The sequence below is a fragment of the Phyllopteryx taeniolatus genome, unplaced genomic scaffold (genome assembly GCF_024500385.1).
Source record: "Phyllopteryx taeniolatus isolate TA_2022b unplaced genomic scaffold, UOR_Ptae_1.2 contig_24, whole genome shotgun sequence".
NCBI classification, from domain to species: Eukaryota; Metazoa; Chordata; class Actinopteri; order Syngnathiformes; family Syngnathidae; genus Phyllopteryx; species Phyllopteryx taeniolatus.
Window position 1 is genome coordinate 1,999,264 of NW_026903162.1, and position 12,487 is coordinate 2,011,750.

General features: G+C 42.3%; 1 protein-coding gene across 7 annotated transcripts in view; it reads left to right on the forward strand.

Annotated features, from left to right (window-relative positions):
* The first annotated feature begins 2,609 nt into the window (after positions 1–2,609).
* Positions 2,610–12,487, forward strand: part of serinc4 (serine incorporator 4) — a 52,768-nt gene continuing 42,890 nt past the window's right edge. For 3 of the 7 annotated variants that reach the window (XM_061764839.1, XM_061764841.1, XM_061764842.1), the window contains exons 1-2: positions 3,028–3,157; positions 9,052–12,368. Coding sequence is in view for 4 of the 7 variants with exons in the window: in XM_061764836.1 (XP_061620820.1) it covers positions 3,038–3,157 (120 nt within the window). In the remaining 3 variants the exon portion in view is untranslated. Of the gene's footprint in view, positions 3,190–9,051; positions 12,369–12,487 lie in introns of all 7 variants that reach the window. The other 4 variants (XM_061764836.1, XM_061764838.1, XM_061764840.1 and 1 more) reach the window with 4 other exon arrangements.

A 12,487-nucleotide genomic window follows, 5' to 3' on the forward strand; every position in this document is an offset into this window, starting at 1 on the left:
GGTACACCCTGAACTGGTTGCCAGCCAATCGCAGGGCACACATAAACAAGCAACCATTCGCACTTACATTCACACCTAGGGGCAATTTAGAGTCTTCCATCAACCTACCACGCATGTTTTGGGGATGTGCGAGGAAACCGGAGTGCCCGGAGATAACCTACGCAGGCACAGGGAGAACATGCAAACTGCATACAGGTGGGGCAGGGATTTGAACCCCAGTCCTCAGAACTGTGAGGCAGATGTGCTAACCTGGAATTAGCAGGCACAAGGGCGGCACAGTGGGCGACTGGTTAGCACATCTGCCTCACAGTTCTGAGGACCGGGGTTCAAATCCCGGCCCCACCTGTATGCAGTTTGCATGTTCTCCCTGTGTCTGCGTGGGTTTTCTCCGGGTACTCCGGTTTCCTCCCACATCCCAAAAACATGCGTGGTAGGTTGATTGAAGACTCTAAATTGCCCGTAGGTGTGAATATGAGTGCAAATTGTTGTTTGTTTATATGTGCCCTGCGATTGGCTGGCCACCAGTTCAGGGTGTACCCCGCCTCTCGCCCGAAGATAGCTGGGATAGACTCCAGCAGGCCCGCAACCCTAGTGAGATATTTTTCCAGCAATGGGGTCTTGCGTGATGAGCGTGCATACAGGCCATGGCGGAGGAATGCATTACTCACTGTTTTCCTATTATCGGGTTGAAAAATCTTGATTTACTTTTTCGTTTTTTACTTAACCCTAACCCTTCTTTCATTCATTCATCTTTCATTCCGCATATCCTCACTAGGGTCGCGGGCATGCTGGAGCCTATCCCAGCTATCTCCAGGTGAGAAGTAGGGTACACCCTGAACTGGTCGCCAGCCAATTGCAGGGCACATATAAATAAACAACCATTCACACTCACACTCATACCTACAGGCAATTTAGAGTCTCCAATTAACCTACCGTGCGTGTTTTTAGGATGTGGGAGGAAACCGGACTACCCGGAGAAAACCCACGCAGACACTGGGAGAACATGCAAACTCCACACAGGTGGGGCCGGGATTTGAACCCCGGTCCTCAGAACTGTGAGGCAGATGTGCTAACCAGTCGCCCACTGTGCCGCCCTTGTGCCTGCTAATTCCAGGTCTTATTGAAGCTCTCCACACGTGGTCCTTGGGTCTTGGACAACTTTTCTGATTATTCTTGGCACTCCTCTGTCAGAAATCTTGCAAGGAGCACCTGATCGAGCCAAATTTATGGTGGTATGATTGGCTTTGCACTTTCTTATTATGGCCCCAACCGTGCTCACTGAAACATTCAGAAGCTTGGATATGCGCCTGTAACCAGTGCCATCGTTATGTTTTGCAACAATTAATTTGCGATGATCTTGAGACAGTTCTTTGCTCTTACCCATCGTGAGATGTCAAGACTCACACCTTGGCAATTAAACCTTTTTGTAGGCCATCAATTCGGACTGAACCAGCTGACATTCTTGGCACTGACAATTGGCTGTACTGCTGTTTGATTATTGATAGATTTTAGGGTGTTGTCTTGGCTTTCCATGCCTTTTTGCACCTCCCTTTCTTCAATTGTTCAATAATTTTTCCCTGAGTCATTTCACATTATTACACACAACTTAATGATGTGTGATGTGTGATGTGTGATGTGTGATGTTGTTCCCAACATCTGGTGAAAATTTCATGTCAATAGCACCTTTGGAAATATGTTTATGGAAATATATTTAGTGTGCAAAATTGTGACGTGTTATATATTTATTTCAGGTGCTATGTGTGTGTCTATATATATATATATATATATATATATATATATATATATATATATTTGTGGTCCAGTCAGTGAAACACTCAATTGAAAGTTTTTATTATTGTAGTCAGCAATGTTTGTGCCAAACAAAACATACATTATTAGCACTAAATATTTAAAGTATGCATTGAATGTAATAAGATATTGCTTGAATAAATTATCTTAGCGAGCGCCCACTTTATTTTAAAAAATTGCACAGACATACATTATCCATGAATTGTGACAAGTGCAGTCCACTTTTACATAGTAGTACACAGATTCAGACTCATGCAATGCAGTGCGCTGCTACAATATGAAACTGGTCATACAGTCGTAATGGTCAATCATGCTGAAGTTAAATTATATAGATTTTTTTAATGGAAAAAGTTGACTTGTTGACTTCATATTGTTTTCATAAGAATCAACACGTTATTATCCTATCGAGTCCCAGATAGTCATTGGCCTATTTCGCCAGCACTTTGACTAAATGCATGCCTTCATTGTTCATTCCATGACAGACAGCCCTGCATGCAGTCTGTCCGCTTCAGCATTTCTGGATCATAATGCACCTGATAACTTGTGGGATTAGGGGTGTGTCCTGTTTATCTACTGTATGTGACATTCAGATTTGTGTGGTGGTTTGGTAGAGTCTGGAGGCTGTCAGTCATTTCCAATTTGAAATGAGGCAGGGTCATTTTATTTTGACAAAAAGTGAAGTATTTCCGATCCTCTTGTTATGTTTGGAGGTGGACACTGGGGGAAGGGAAGCGAGGGACAGATGGGACTGACACATGGTCCCTGTCAACCACCTCTTCTCACCCCCCTCCCCTCACAGACTCTGTCTAATCTGACCTGGTAGAAGTGGGTGAGAGGATGGGGGAGGGCACTGGGTATTCACCACCACCTCTCTCTCTTTTCTGGAAGCACACAACAGAGCCAAAGCATGCAGGATGTGGGGGAAAAAAAGAGGACTTCTTCCCCAGTGAGGCTGGCCTGAGGGAGCTGACGTGAGCTGAAGTGGCACTCATGCTGAGGTTTTCAGTTGCAGAGATCGTAGCCCAACTAGATTCATTTCTAATCCATCATATGAGAGTGCAAGCACAACCTGCTGCAGGATTGAGCAGCACGTTCTTTTTTTTTTCTTTTTTTTGGTTATGTTTTCCTATCAGGAGCTTCAGGCCTGTTAGAACTTCTGACCTCTTTAAGGATGTGAAAGTGTGAACTTTGGAGACACAGAAAAAAAATTGGTTTAGGGTGGAAATTCATGGACAAATGCAGAGTTGTAGTGGGCGACCAAAGGCAGTTAGGAGGCACGATGTCCGCCAACCAGGGCATGAACCATCGCAGTGTCTACAATTACTTCCTCAACATGGTGGCCTATCAGGTGAGAGCTGGTGAGAAGCAGCAATGCTGGAGGTAAATGTAGCTGCAGTTAAAGTAAAGTTTGATCAAGGTCAGAAAGTGGTGCAGCTCTATAAGGTTTTAGATTATATTTGTAAATAATTTGTGGTTTAATCCAAGAACTTCAATATGAAACCAGTACCCTTACTAATACGTAATTTTTAGAGAATACTTTTACATTACTTTAAAGCACTAGAGGCAGTCTGATTTGTGATGATATTTTATTTGAATTCATTGATGGATGCATTTTGTGTTTTTTGTGTGTGTATTTTTTAGGCTTGTTATTATCTTTTCTCAGAGATACTGTATTTATCTTTTGAACCCCTCTTTGAGATTGTTTTTGACTAACAAAATGTTTGGATTGAGAAATTTGAGAACCAGATAGAAAGTTGAATGAATGAATGACATTCCTGGGCAATTATTCAACCATCAATTTTCTACTGGTCAAAGATGAGCTGCAGCCTATGCCAGCTGATTTTGGACTAGAGGCAGGGTACTGATTGCCAGTCAAACGGAGGGCACATACAGTCAAATAACCATTCACAAATATGGGAAATTTAGAGTGGGCCTACAGAATTCAATGAACCAGTCATGCATGTTTTGGAAGGTGGGAAGAAGCCAGAGTACTTGGGAAAACAAAACAAAAAACCCCGAAAAAGCTAGAATGCAGATTCGAACCCAGATTCTTTTGCGAGGCAAATATGCTAACCATATGTGTACTGTACCACCTTCTGGGCAACTAATTTTACCAGATTTGTTGTATGTTTTCATTATTAATCCATGATGGATGCATTTTAGGTAGTAGTTCAATAAATAAAACGCCTTCCTGGGGCTTGTTATTACCATTTCAAATATTTGATCCTCAAAGATCAGATTTGTCTTTTTATAGCCCCTTTTTTAATGTTGTAATCATCATATTTCTATTTATCTATTTCAGCAGGTTGAAATCAATTGCTAATAAACAATTCAGTAAACAGGTGACCAGTTTAACACTGTCAATCTGCAAATTTATGCTCAGCTGAAGCACTTGAAATCATATGAACAAAAAAGTTTCAAACATTGCATCTGCCTTCATTTACTCACTTATGGGGGCAGCCATTTTTTCTCACTCTTGTGAGAGTGCAAATTCATGCGAATGTGATGCATATTTGCCTGTACCAGTTTATTGTGCAGATTTATTTACGAGGAAACCATACAGAGTTAATAAATATTCAGCAATGACAAGCTACATATGCTCCCATCTCCAAAATCACTACATTTCAGGAAAGGGGGGCCATCTTGCTTGAGTTGTTACCAAACACCATGTCGTTCAAGTTGGTATTATACCTTATATCATATATCGTTGCACATTAACATCAACACAACACCACCGCAAAATCACGCTCAACTGCTGATTTAATACAACAGAAAAAAAAATCGCAAATATTTTACGCTGTCATTGATTAAAATGGGGGCGCCATGAGTGATTCAATTAAAGAAACGATGAGCTGACCAAGCAATTTAATAGAAGGAAATGAATCTGGATGCCGGCGGCACGGTGGACTACTGGTTAGCACATCTGCCTCACAGTTCTGAGGACCGGGATTCAATCCCCGGCCTCGCCTGTGTGGAATTTGTATTTTCTCCCCGTGCCTGCGTGGGTTTTCTCTGGGCACTCCGGTTTCCTCCCACATCCCAAAAACATGCATGGTAGGTTAATTGACAACTCTAAATTGCCCATAGGTGTGAATGTGAGTGTGAATGGTTGTTTGCTCTTCTCAGACAGTGGAGCGCTCAAGAGCATTAATAGATTTGTTTTCAAGCTATTTTCAACACTTTAAAAGGGTTAGTAAAGCATAAAAATAACAGACGAAACAGACCTATAGTATAGCATGTGCAAAATGGCTCTCTGCAATCTGTCAGCCAACACAATTCAATGGAGCATCCTGGTAGCAGGTAATTCTCTACTGGAGCTTTGACATAACTTCAGGTCTGCAGTTCGCCCAACATGGCACCCCACTTATGTCTGTTAATTATTCTATTGAATTATTGTTCAACAAGTGCAATAAGAATTACAGTACTGTGTTTTGGCTAGTGCTGGCACATACAATGTGTAATTGCTTTGAAAACCTTTGGATTTAGTTCCCCTTCAATAGCGTATTATTTAATTTCTTGTGATAATTACAACGTTGTGCTTTTGCAGGCAAAATGTTTCATGTACAAAGACCTCAAAATATCAGTATTATTGTTACGGTTTCATATTCACTTTTTTACATTCACAATGTTGAGGAATGAAAACATCAAAAATCATGTTTGTGAACATAACAGTTCTTACAGTGTCTGAAATACTTTATTTGGATCTTGTGAATTGGCGATTTGTCAAATATAGACAAATGACTAGATTTAGGATTGATGGATTAAAGAGGGCATATAAGGATAATCAATTGCTGGTTTGATTTTTGCTTGGCAAAATACAAAGGAGCTACCATCTGGTCATGTGTAATACAATGTATCCCCAAAAATATTTTTTCATCTAAACTCATTGAATGGTGACCCATCTACCCACCTACTGTACTATGATCAAATACTTGTAATTTTACATCACTGTACTTGTAATTTTTACATCACAGTTTTTTATCTCATCCATCATTTCCATGATAAGGGAATGGATAATCTTCTCTGCCTTATCCAGTAGATTATGACTGACACGTGATTGTGTATCTGGACTCACTGCACTCACATGCCTTTATTGATCATAAAATGCAGTCTGGGCTACACACTTGTCAGAGGTCGGTGTTTGTGCAATTTTCATTTGAAACTTGTATACAGCAAACTGAAATACATTCCAATGTAAACACTTATCATAACAATTATGGTTATTGAAAGTATAAGATAAGCATTTAACCACGGATCACAGGTGCTGTTTTCTGATGTGTTTCTTGGTTGACTGGCTCTGCCTCATTTGATTTATAAAGCCCAATCCTGAAACATGTAAACTGTAAGTAAAATTGAGATATGGGTCATTCCACGGATGTGGGGAAATGTTACGAGCAATTATTAACGGCGAAATACATTAAAAGGAATCAAATATTAACACACACCGTCAGTAATCAGGTATCAACATGTAGATAGTAAATAATATTGTATCAAGAATTTTCCACCTCCAAGTATTTTGCAATAAACCATGTCAAACGCATTTTTGTGTTTTTGACTAGTGCCGAAGTGTGACATTTTAGCAGTCATCAACGGAAATAGGCACTGTCATGAACGGAACAGAGGATAGGACCCAAAAATGCACGACTCTAAAACAAACAGTTTCAAAAAGAGAGGTTTAATATACGGGCAGAGGTCGGTACACAGGCAGGCAATCCAAAAAAGGCAACAGTTTCCAAAAACATGAGGCAAAAAGGCGAGGTCAATAATCGGAACAGGGTCTAGTCTTACTGTGAGTCTGTGACGTGGAAACAAGGAATGCTGGAACGCGACGACAAGATACAACGAACTGGCGACTAGAAAGGATGAGACACGAGGTTAAATGCAAGGGGTAATTAGGGTGAACGAGGCACAGGTGGGGAAGATGCTCTCAGGAGCAAGTGTGTATGAGACAGGAGGAAGACAACAACCGGAACACACACCCATGACAGGCACAGTGTGAAAAATATCGGCAAAATCATGCAACTACTTCGCCAATATCTGCTAAAAGGGTGCGCCTACCACTCAACAGAAGTTAATGTCATTCCACAGCGAGATTTCTTAGAGGCACTTATTAGAAATAGGCATTGTGCTCGTAACTTTGTGGGTCAAAATCGCATTACGAGCAAGCGGCCACTCAAGTTCATAACTGTAAACAAACAACGACCATTTTACGACGGCTATTTGGAATTGTTGCAATAATCTCCAAAAATAATCATAGAAGGATCAATTAATTGCTTCAGAAGGAGTAGGAGACAATATTGACTTACATTTTTAAGTCTCGGTCATATTTTCGTTCGAGCGACTTGGACAAAATAACAAAAACGGTCGACTGTTTTGCGACATCGATCACCCAGAGCTATTTTCGGCTTACATACGACCAGCATATGGCAACATTTGAGCTTGATGGGAACATGGAGGGGCCGGTAGAACCTGGTAAGTGTTTTCAAGAAAGTAATGTCAAAATGTTACAAGCTACAATCTCAAATGGTCAAGTTACTAGCAATGATGAAAAGCGAGTTTGTATAGAATTAGATGGTTTCTTGTTTGATTCGTTGAAGGAGAAATGATTGGTGAATTTTGACCGTTTTCTATCGCTACTGCACAGACTGTTTTCTGTGTCTCCTGACTACACTACTGACTCACTGGTAATTTTGATGAGTCACAGCAGTGTTGAGGATATGGTCATGATTATGCACATACTTTAATCCTTATTATCAAACTTGGATTCGGTTCCGATTATAAAGGCCTCCTGTCAAACGTTTTTAACTATCTTTGATCAAAACATATTATTCACTTTGTTGATAAAAATGGCGATGTTGTGTGGTGCACTTGTGGATTGTTACTGGTGCTTGTAACATGACATGGGCACTGGCAAAGACCGCTGGTGTCAAAATTCCGAACAGGTCTACATGGCTGTATTATCGTTTACTAACACTGACTTCTGTAGAGACATTGTGTTCAGAACTATGTGTTAATGTTTTGAAATCATAGTATTGTTCAGTCAAGGATTGGTATTTGGAATACATGTTGCAACTCTGGAATGCCATGGTGTGTGTAACTGGAAATGTGTTTCACTGGCAGAAAGCCCAGTCAAAGTTAGGTACATGCTGTTCTTCATAAACAATTTTACTTCCAACTGTACTTCCAACTGACAAAGCATAACACTGAAAAGGTACATCTAGGGTTTTAGGAGTAAAAAATGGCAATAGTTAAACCTGAATAAAAATAAAAATATAAACAACCTTAATGTTCCCCATGACCTCTGCAATTGATGATCAGTCTTCACCAGAGGTGGGTAGGAACGTGCTACATTTACTCTGTTACATTTACTCAAGTAACATTTTGGATAAATTGTACTTGTCTGAGTAGTTTTAACAAAGCATACTTTTTACTTTTACTCTGGTATTTATGTTAAGAAGAAATGGTACTTTTACGCCGTTACAACGATCTACATGCCGCTCGCTACGTTCATTTATCAATAATTGCGTGCGCAATCTATTTTTAGACTTTTGTTTTTGACTTCTATGTCAGACGCCGTTGCTCCAATCTACTGTGATTACCACAGTGATGTCTGACTCAAGTTCACAAATCAAACGACAAGAAAAGTCCCACGTCCGCATACAAAGTCTTCTTTTGGGCTTTGTGGGCCAATCAAAGTGACAGTAGCACACACCAAGTGTGTACATGACAGACTACAAAAAACAACAGCTTTAACATGCAGCGTAGTTTTGTCACTGCCCAAATGTGGACATTTCAGCCCACTTCTAACTTGAGAAAACACCTTGCGGTAAATTGTAGATGTTTTTGGTGCTGTTTTGGCTGTGCATATGGCAACATTAGCCCTATTTTAGGGTCACAAGTAACTGCTAAACATGCATCTTCTGGGGTACATTCTCTCTCTCTCTCTCTCTCACACACACATACACCCCCCCCCCCCCCCCCCCCCCACACACACACACACTTTATCAAAACTGGTCAGCAAACAGCTTCTTCATGCAGTCATTTTAGTGGGTAAAGCAAATAATGTTTCTGTAAGGTAAGGCTGCAGGTGTTGGTTTTTTTCCACTTAAAAACTGAAATGGTGGCACGTGTGTGTGGACTCCTATTGAACATGAGTTTGAATATGATCTGTTACTTCTGAATTTCTTTTGCAATGGGGATGTCATGGCCCTGTGTTTCAAGTTGTTTTTCTTTGTGTTGCAGTGTCTGGGTGAGCGAAGGTGGGCGTGGACATCGGTGACACACCTGTCATGCATTGTAATCATCAGCCTTTTTAGGGGGCACCGTGACAGTGTGTGGGCGTCGGAATATTCACTCGTTTCTGCCCCGTGTTTGCCGCCGTTCTGACCGCTGTCCAAATTTAGGCTTACTACGATTATACCACACGGACCGTTTGTCGTGTCTCCCTGCGTTATCTGTTTTTGATTCTCTCTGGTTGTGAGTTCCTTTAGTTTTGTATGTTTCGCCATCACCTGCTCTGCCATTTAATTAAAATTGTTCGGACCTCTTTTTTGGGATCTGCCCTTACGGCATTGCCGTTCATGACAGGGGACCTGACTAAGAAGGCAGCAAGTTAAACGTCAAGTCCAAGTCAATCAATCAATCAATCTGATAAAACATGTTATCTTCCTGCCCCAGAATTTTAACCTTTTTTCAGGAAATTATTTTGGTTTCGCCCTTGTTTTTCATGCGTTTTGACCATTCTTACCAATTGTTGCGCTTTGGCCAATGGTGATGGCCCTGATTGCTCCGGCCAGGTCACAATGTTTTTCATTGCACGTTATGTCAAGCGTGATGACACCCTTGACCTTACACTGCTCATCAACCGACTGCAATTTTACCTCGGTGTTTGTTGGCTTTACTGTCAAAGTGAGTAGGTCCTTGGGGATGCTGAAGTGTATGTTAATCTTACGCTAGTGTCATTCCCCCCTTGAAGGCTAATATCATTTCCGCAGCTAGAGTACATTCTTACAACTGTCTTTCGAGGTCTTGACACTGAGAAAGTCCACTAACGACCAACCAAGCTACTATTAGCAGGGCAGCCAAAATGAAGAATTTTTACAAACAGCGCTCTGTCCCACTTATTATGACCACCGGAGTGCACTATAGTTGATGATGGGGAACTGATCACTGTCAAATAAGTCGCTGTCGAATAGATTGTCAATCGTGGCTTGACCTTCTGTGTCGGGCATTCTTGTATCTTCTGCTCCTGTTGCATCTGCTTCCACTGGGTCGGAACCTGGAGTGTCTGCTCCAGCTGCACCGGGCGATGGAGCACCTGCTCCTGTTCCCTCTCCAGAGATGCGAGGAGGTTCATCCCCTGTTTCTCCCATGGGGACGGCAGGAGCTTAACTTAGGCCAGGCCAAGTTATACCATCCCCGGCCTACTGTAGATTTATTCAAGCAGTTCCAAACTCCTACACTTTAGGTCCCAGACCAAACATCTACGCGGGGAATAGATCTCAGACAATTGTAAGTAATAATTCTACATTTCAGGTATTTCAATATTCCCATCTGCATTTCTCATGGTTGTTGTTAATGGTTGTTATCTTTGTTATCCCTCGTTTTTTGTTATCATGACAACAAAACACACAACAACAGAACAAAAGAATACACAAAAACATAAAAACACAGTACGGAGAGTCACTGAGCAATGAAAGGTTACCGCTAATGTGGTAATGATGATACAATTTTTTTTTTTTTGACAAATGTGTCCTCGAGTAATTTAGAGCAGTTTGAAATGACTAATAGAGCAATAATCTGGAACGCTGTCAATTGTGCAAATGGTGCAGATACTTCTCAAGTACATGTGTGACCAGCATTGGTCAGCAACAGATATGCAAATAGTGCAGAGTGGTGAGACTACTACAGTTAGTGCACTAATAATGTATAATTGGCCTGACAGAGATGTGTGTCAACAATCTCCAGACAAAGTTAACTTTTTAAGAAGTTAATGGCAAGAGGGAAGAAGCTGTTGGAATGTCTGCTAGTTTTAGTTTGCATTGATCGGTAGCGCCTACCTGAGGGAAGGAGCTGGAAGAGGTGGTGACCAGGATAGAGAGGGTCCAAGAAGATTTTGCATGCTCTTGTCTTAGTTCTCGCAGAGTGGAAGCTCTCCAGGGTGGGTAGGCGGGTACCGACAATTTTTTCAGCAGTTATGATTGTCCGTTGCAGTCGGAGTTAGCCCTTTTTTGTGGCAGCACCAAACCAGACTGTGATGGATGAACACAGGACTGATTCGATGACTGCTGTGGAGAACTGCCTCAGCACCTCGTGTGGCAGGCCGTGCTTCCTCAGAAGCCACAGGAAGTACATCCTCTGCTGGGGCTTTTTGAGGATGGAGATGATGTTTGTCTCCCACTTCAGGTCCTGAGAGACTGTAATTCCCAGGAAGTTGAAGGTCTCGACGGTTGACACAGGGCAGTTTTACAGCATGAGGGGCAGGTGTGGTGAAGGATGCCTCCTGAAATCCACGATGATCTCTACAGTCTTGAGCATGTTCAGCTCCAGATTGTGTCGGCCGCACTACAGCTCCAGCCGCTCCACTTCCTGTCTATTTGCATACTCGTCTTTGATGAAACCGATGACTGTGGTGTCTGCAAACTTCAGGAGTTTGACAGCTGGGTGCGTTGAGGTGCAGTCGTTCTTGTAGCGAGAGAAGAGCAGCGGAGAGAGGACACATCCTTGCGGCACCCCAGTGCTGGTGGTACATGTGGATGAGGTGGTCTCCCCCAGCCTCACCTGCTGTGTCCTGCTCGTCAGATGGCAGGTGAGACACTGAGCTGGAGAAGCTTGGAGGAGAGGAGTTTGGGGATGGAAGGACATCTTTCTAATTCAAAGGGATCTATCAATTATACTAAGTATAATTAATGTGTGTGAATGAATGTCTGGTGGTGACTGTCAATTAAATAACTCGCCTAAGCGAAGATATGTTATCAGTGGCATGCGTAGCTTAAAAAAAAAAAAAAAAAAAAGGAACTGCAATGTTGAATGCAGTGTGTGTTTGTATATCACCAGTTAAGCGTCGCTCTGTCTTTGGGGCTGCCAGGAGTCAGCCAGAGGTTGGAGGAACTGTGTCTCCCACCATCGATCGCCACTTTCTTCTTCGTACAGTCTCTGTTCCAATGTCTATCCACTGTCCCACAATGGCAGCATCTTCTACCCCCTCTGCGTCCCCTTCCTTGTCCAGTACCTGGCCTCGACCTCAAATCTGGTTCAGCGATACTTTGCTGTCCATGAGGCTGTCGTTGAGTGGGTTCCACAAGACCAGATGGTGTGGGAGGGAGGTGGCTGCTCTTGTGAGGTACTGCAGCAGTAGACGAGGGGACCGCAGAAGTGCTGTGTGTGAAGGGCTGTGCTGTGGGTTGCAGGAGGGGGTTGTGTTGTTGGTCTTCTTCCAGATTGCACTCTCCTTGATCTTTGTCATTGGAGGGTTGATTTGTGGAGGCCACTGTGGAACCCAACTCGCAACCACAACCTGACATCCTACCCAAAGCCAACTCGGACAGATTAGACCACAGGTGATACACAGTTATCAGTAACTTGCCCTACATGTAGTTTTTGTCAGAAAGCTTCTGTCCCTATTTGCATTTAAATCTAACAGTCACCCACATTTCCAGACATTTGACATTTTTCTCAC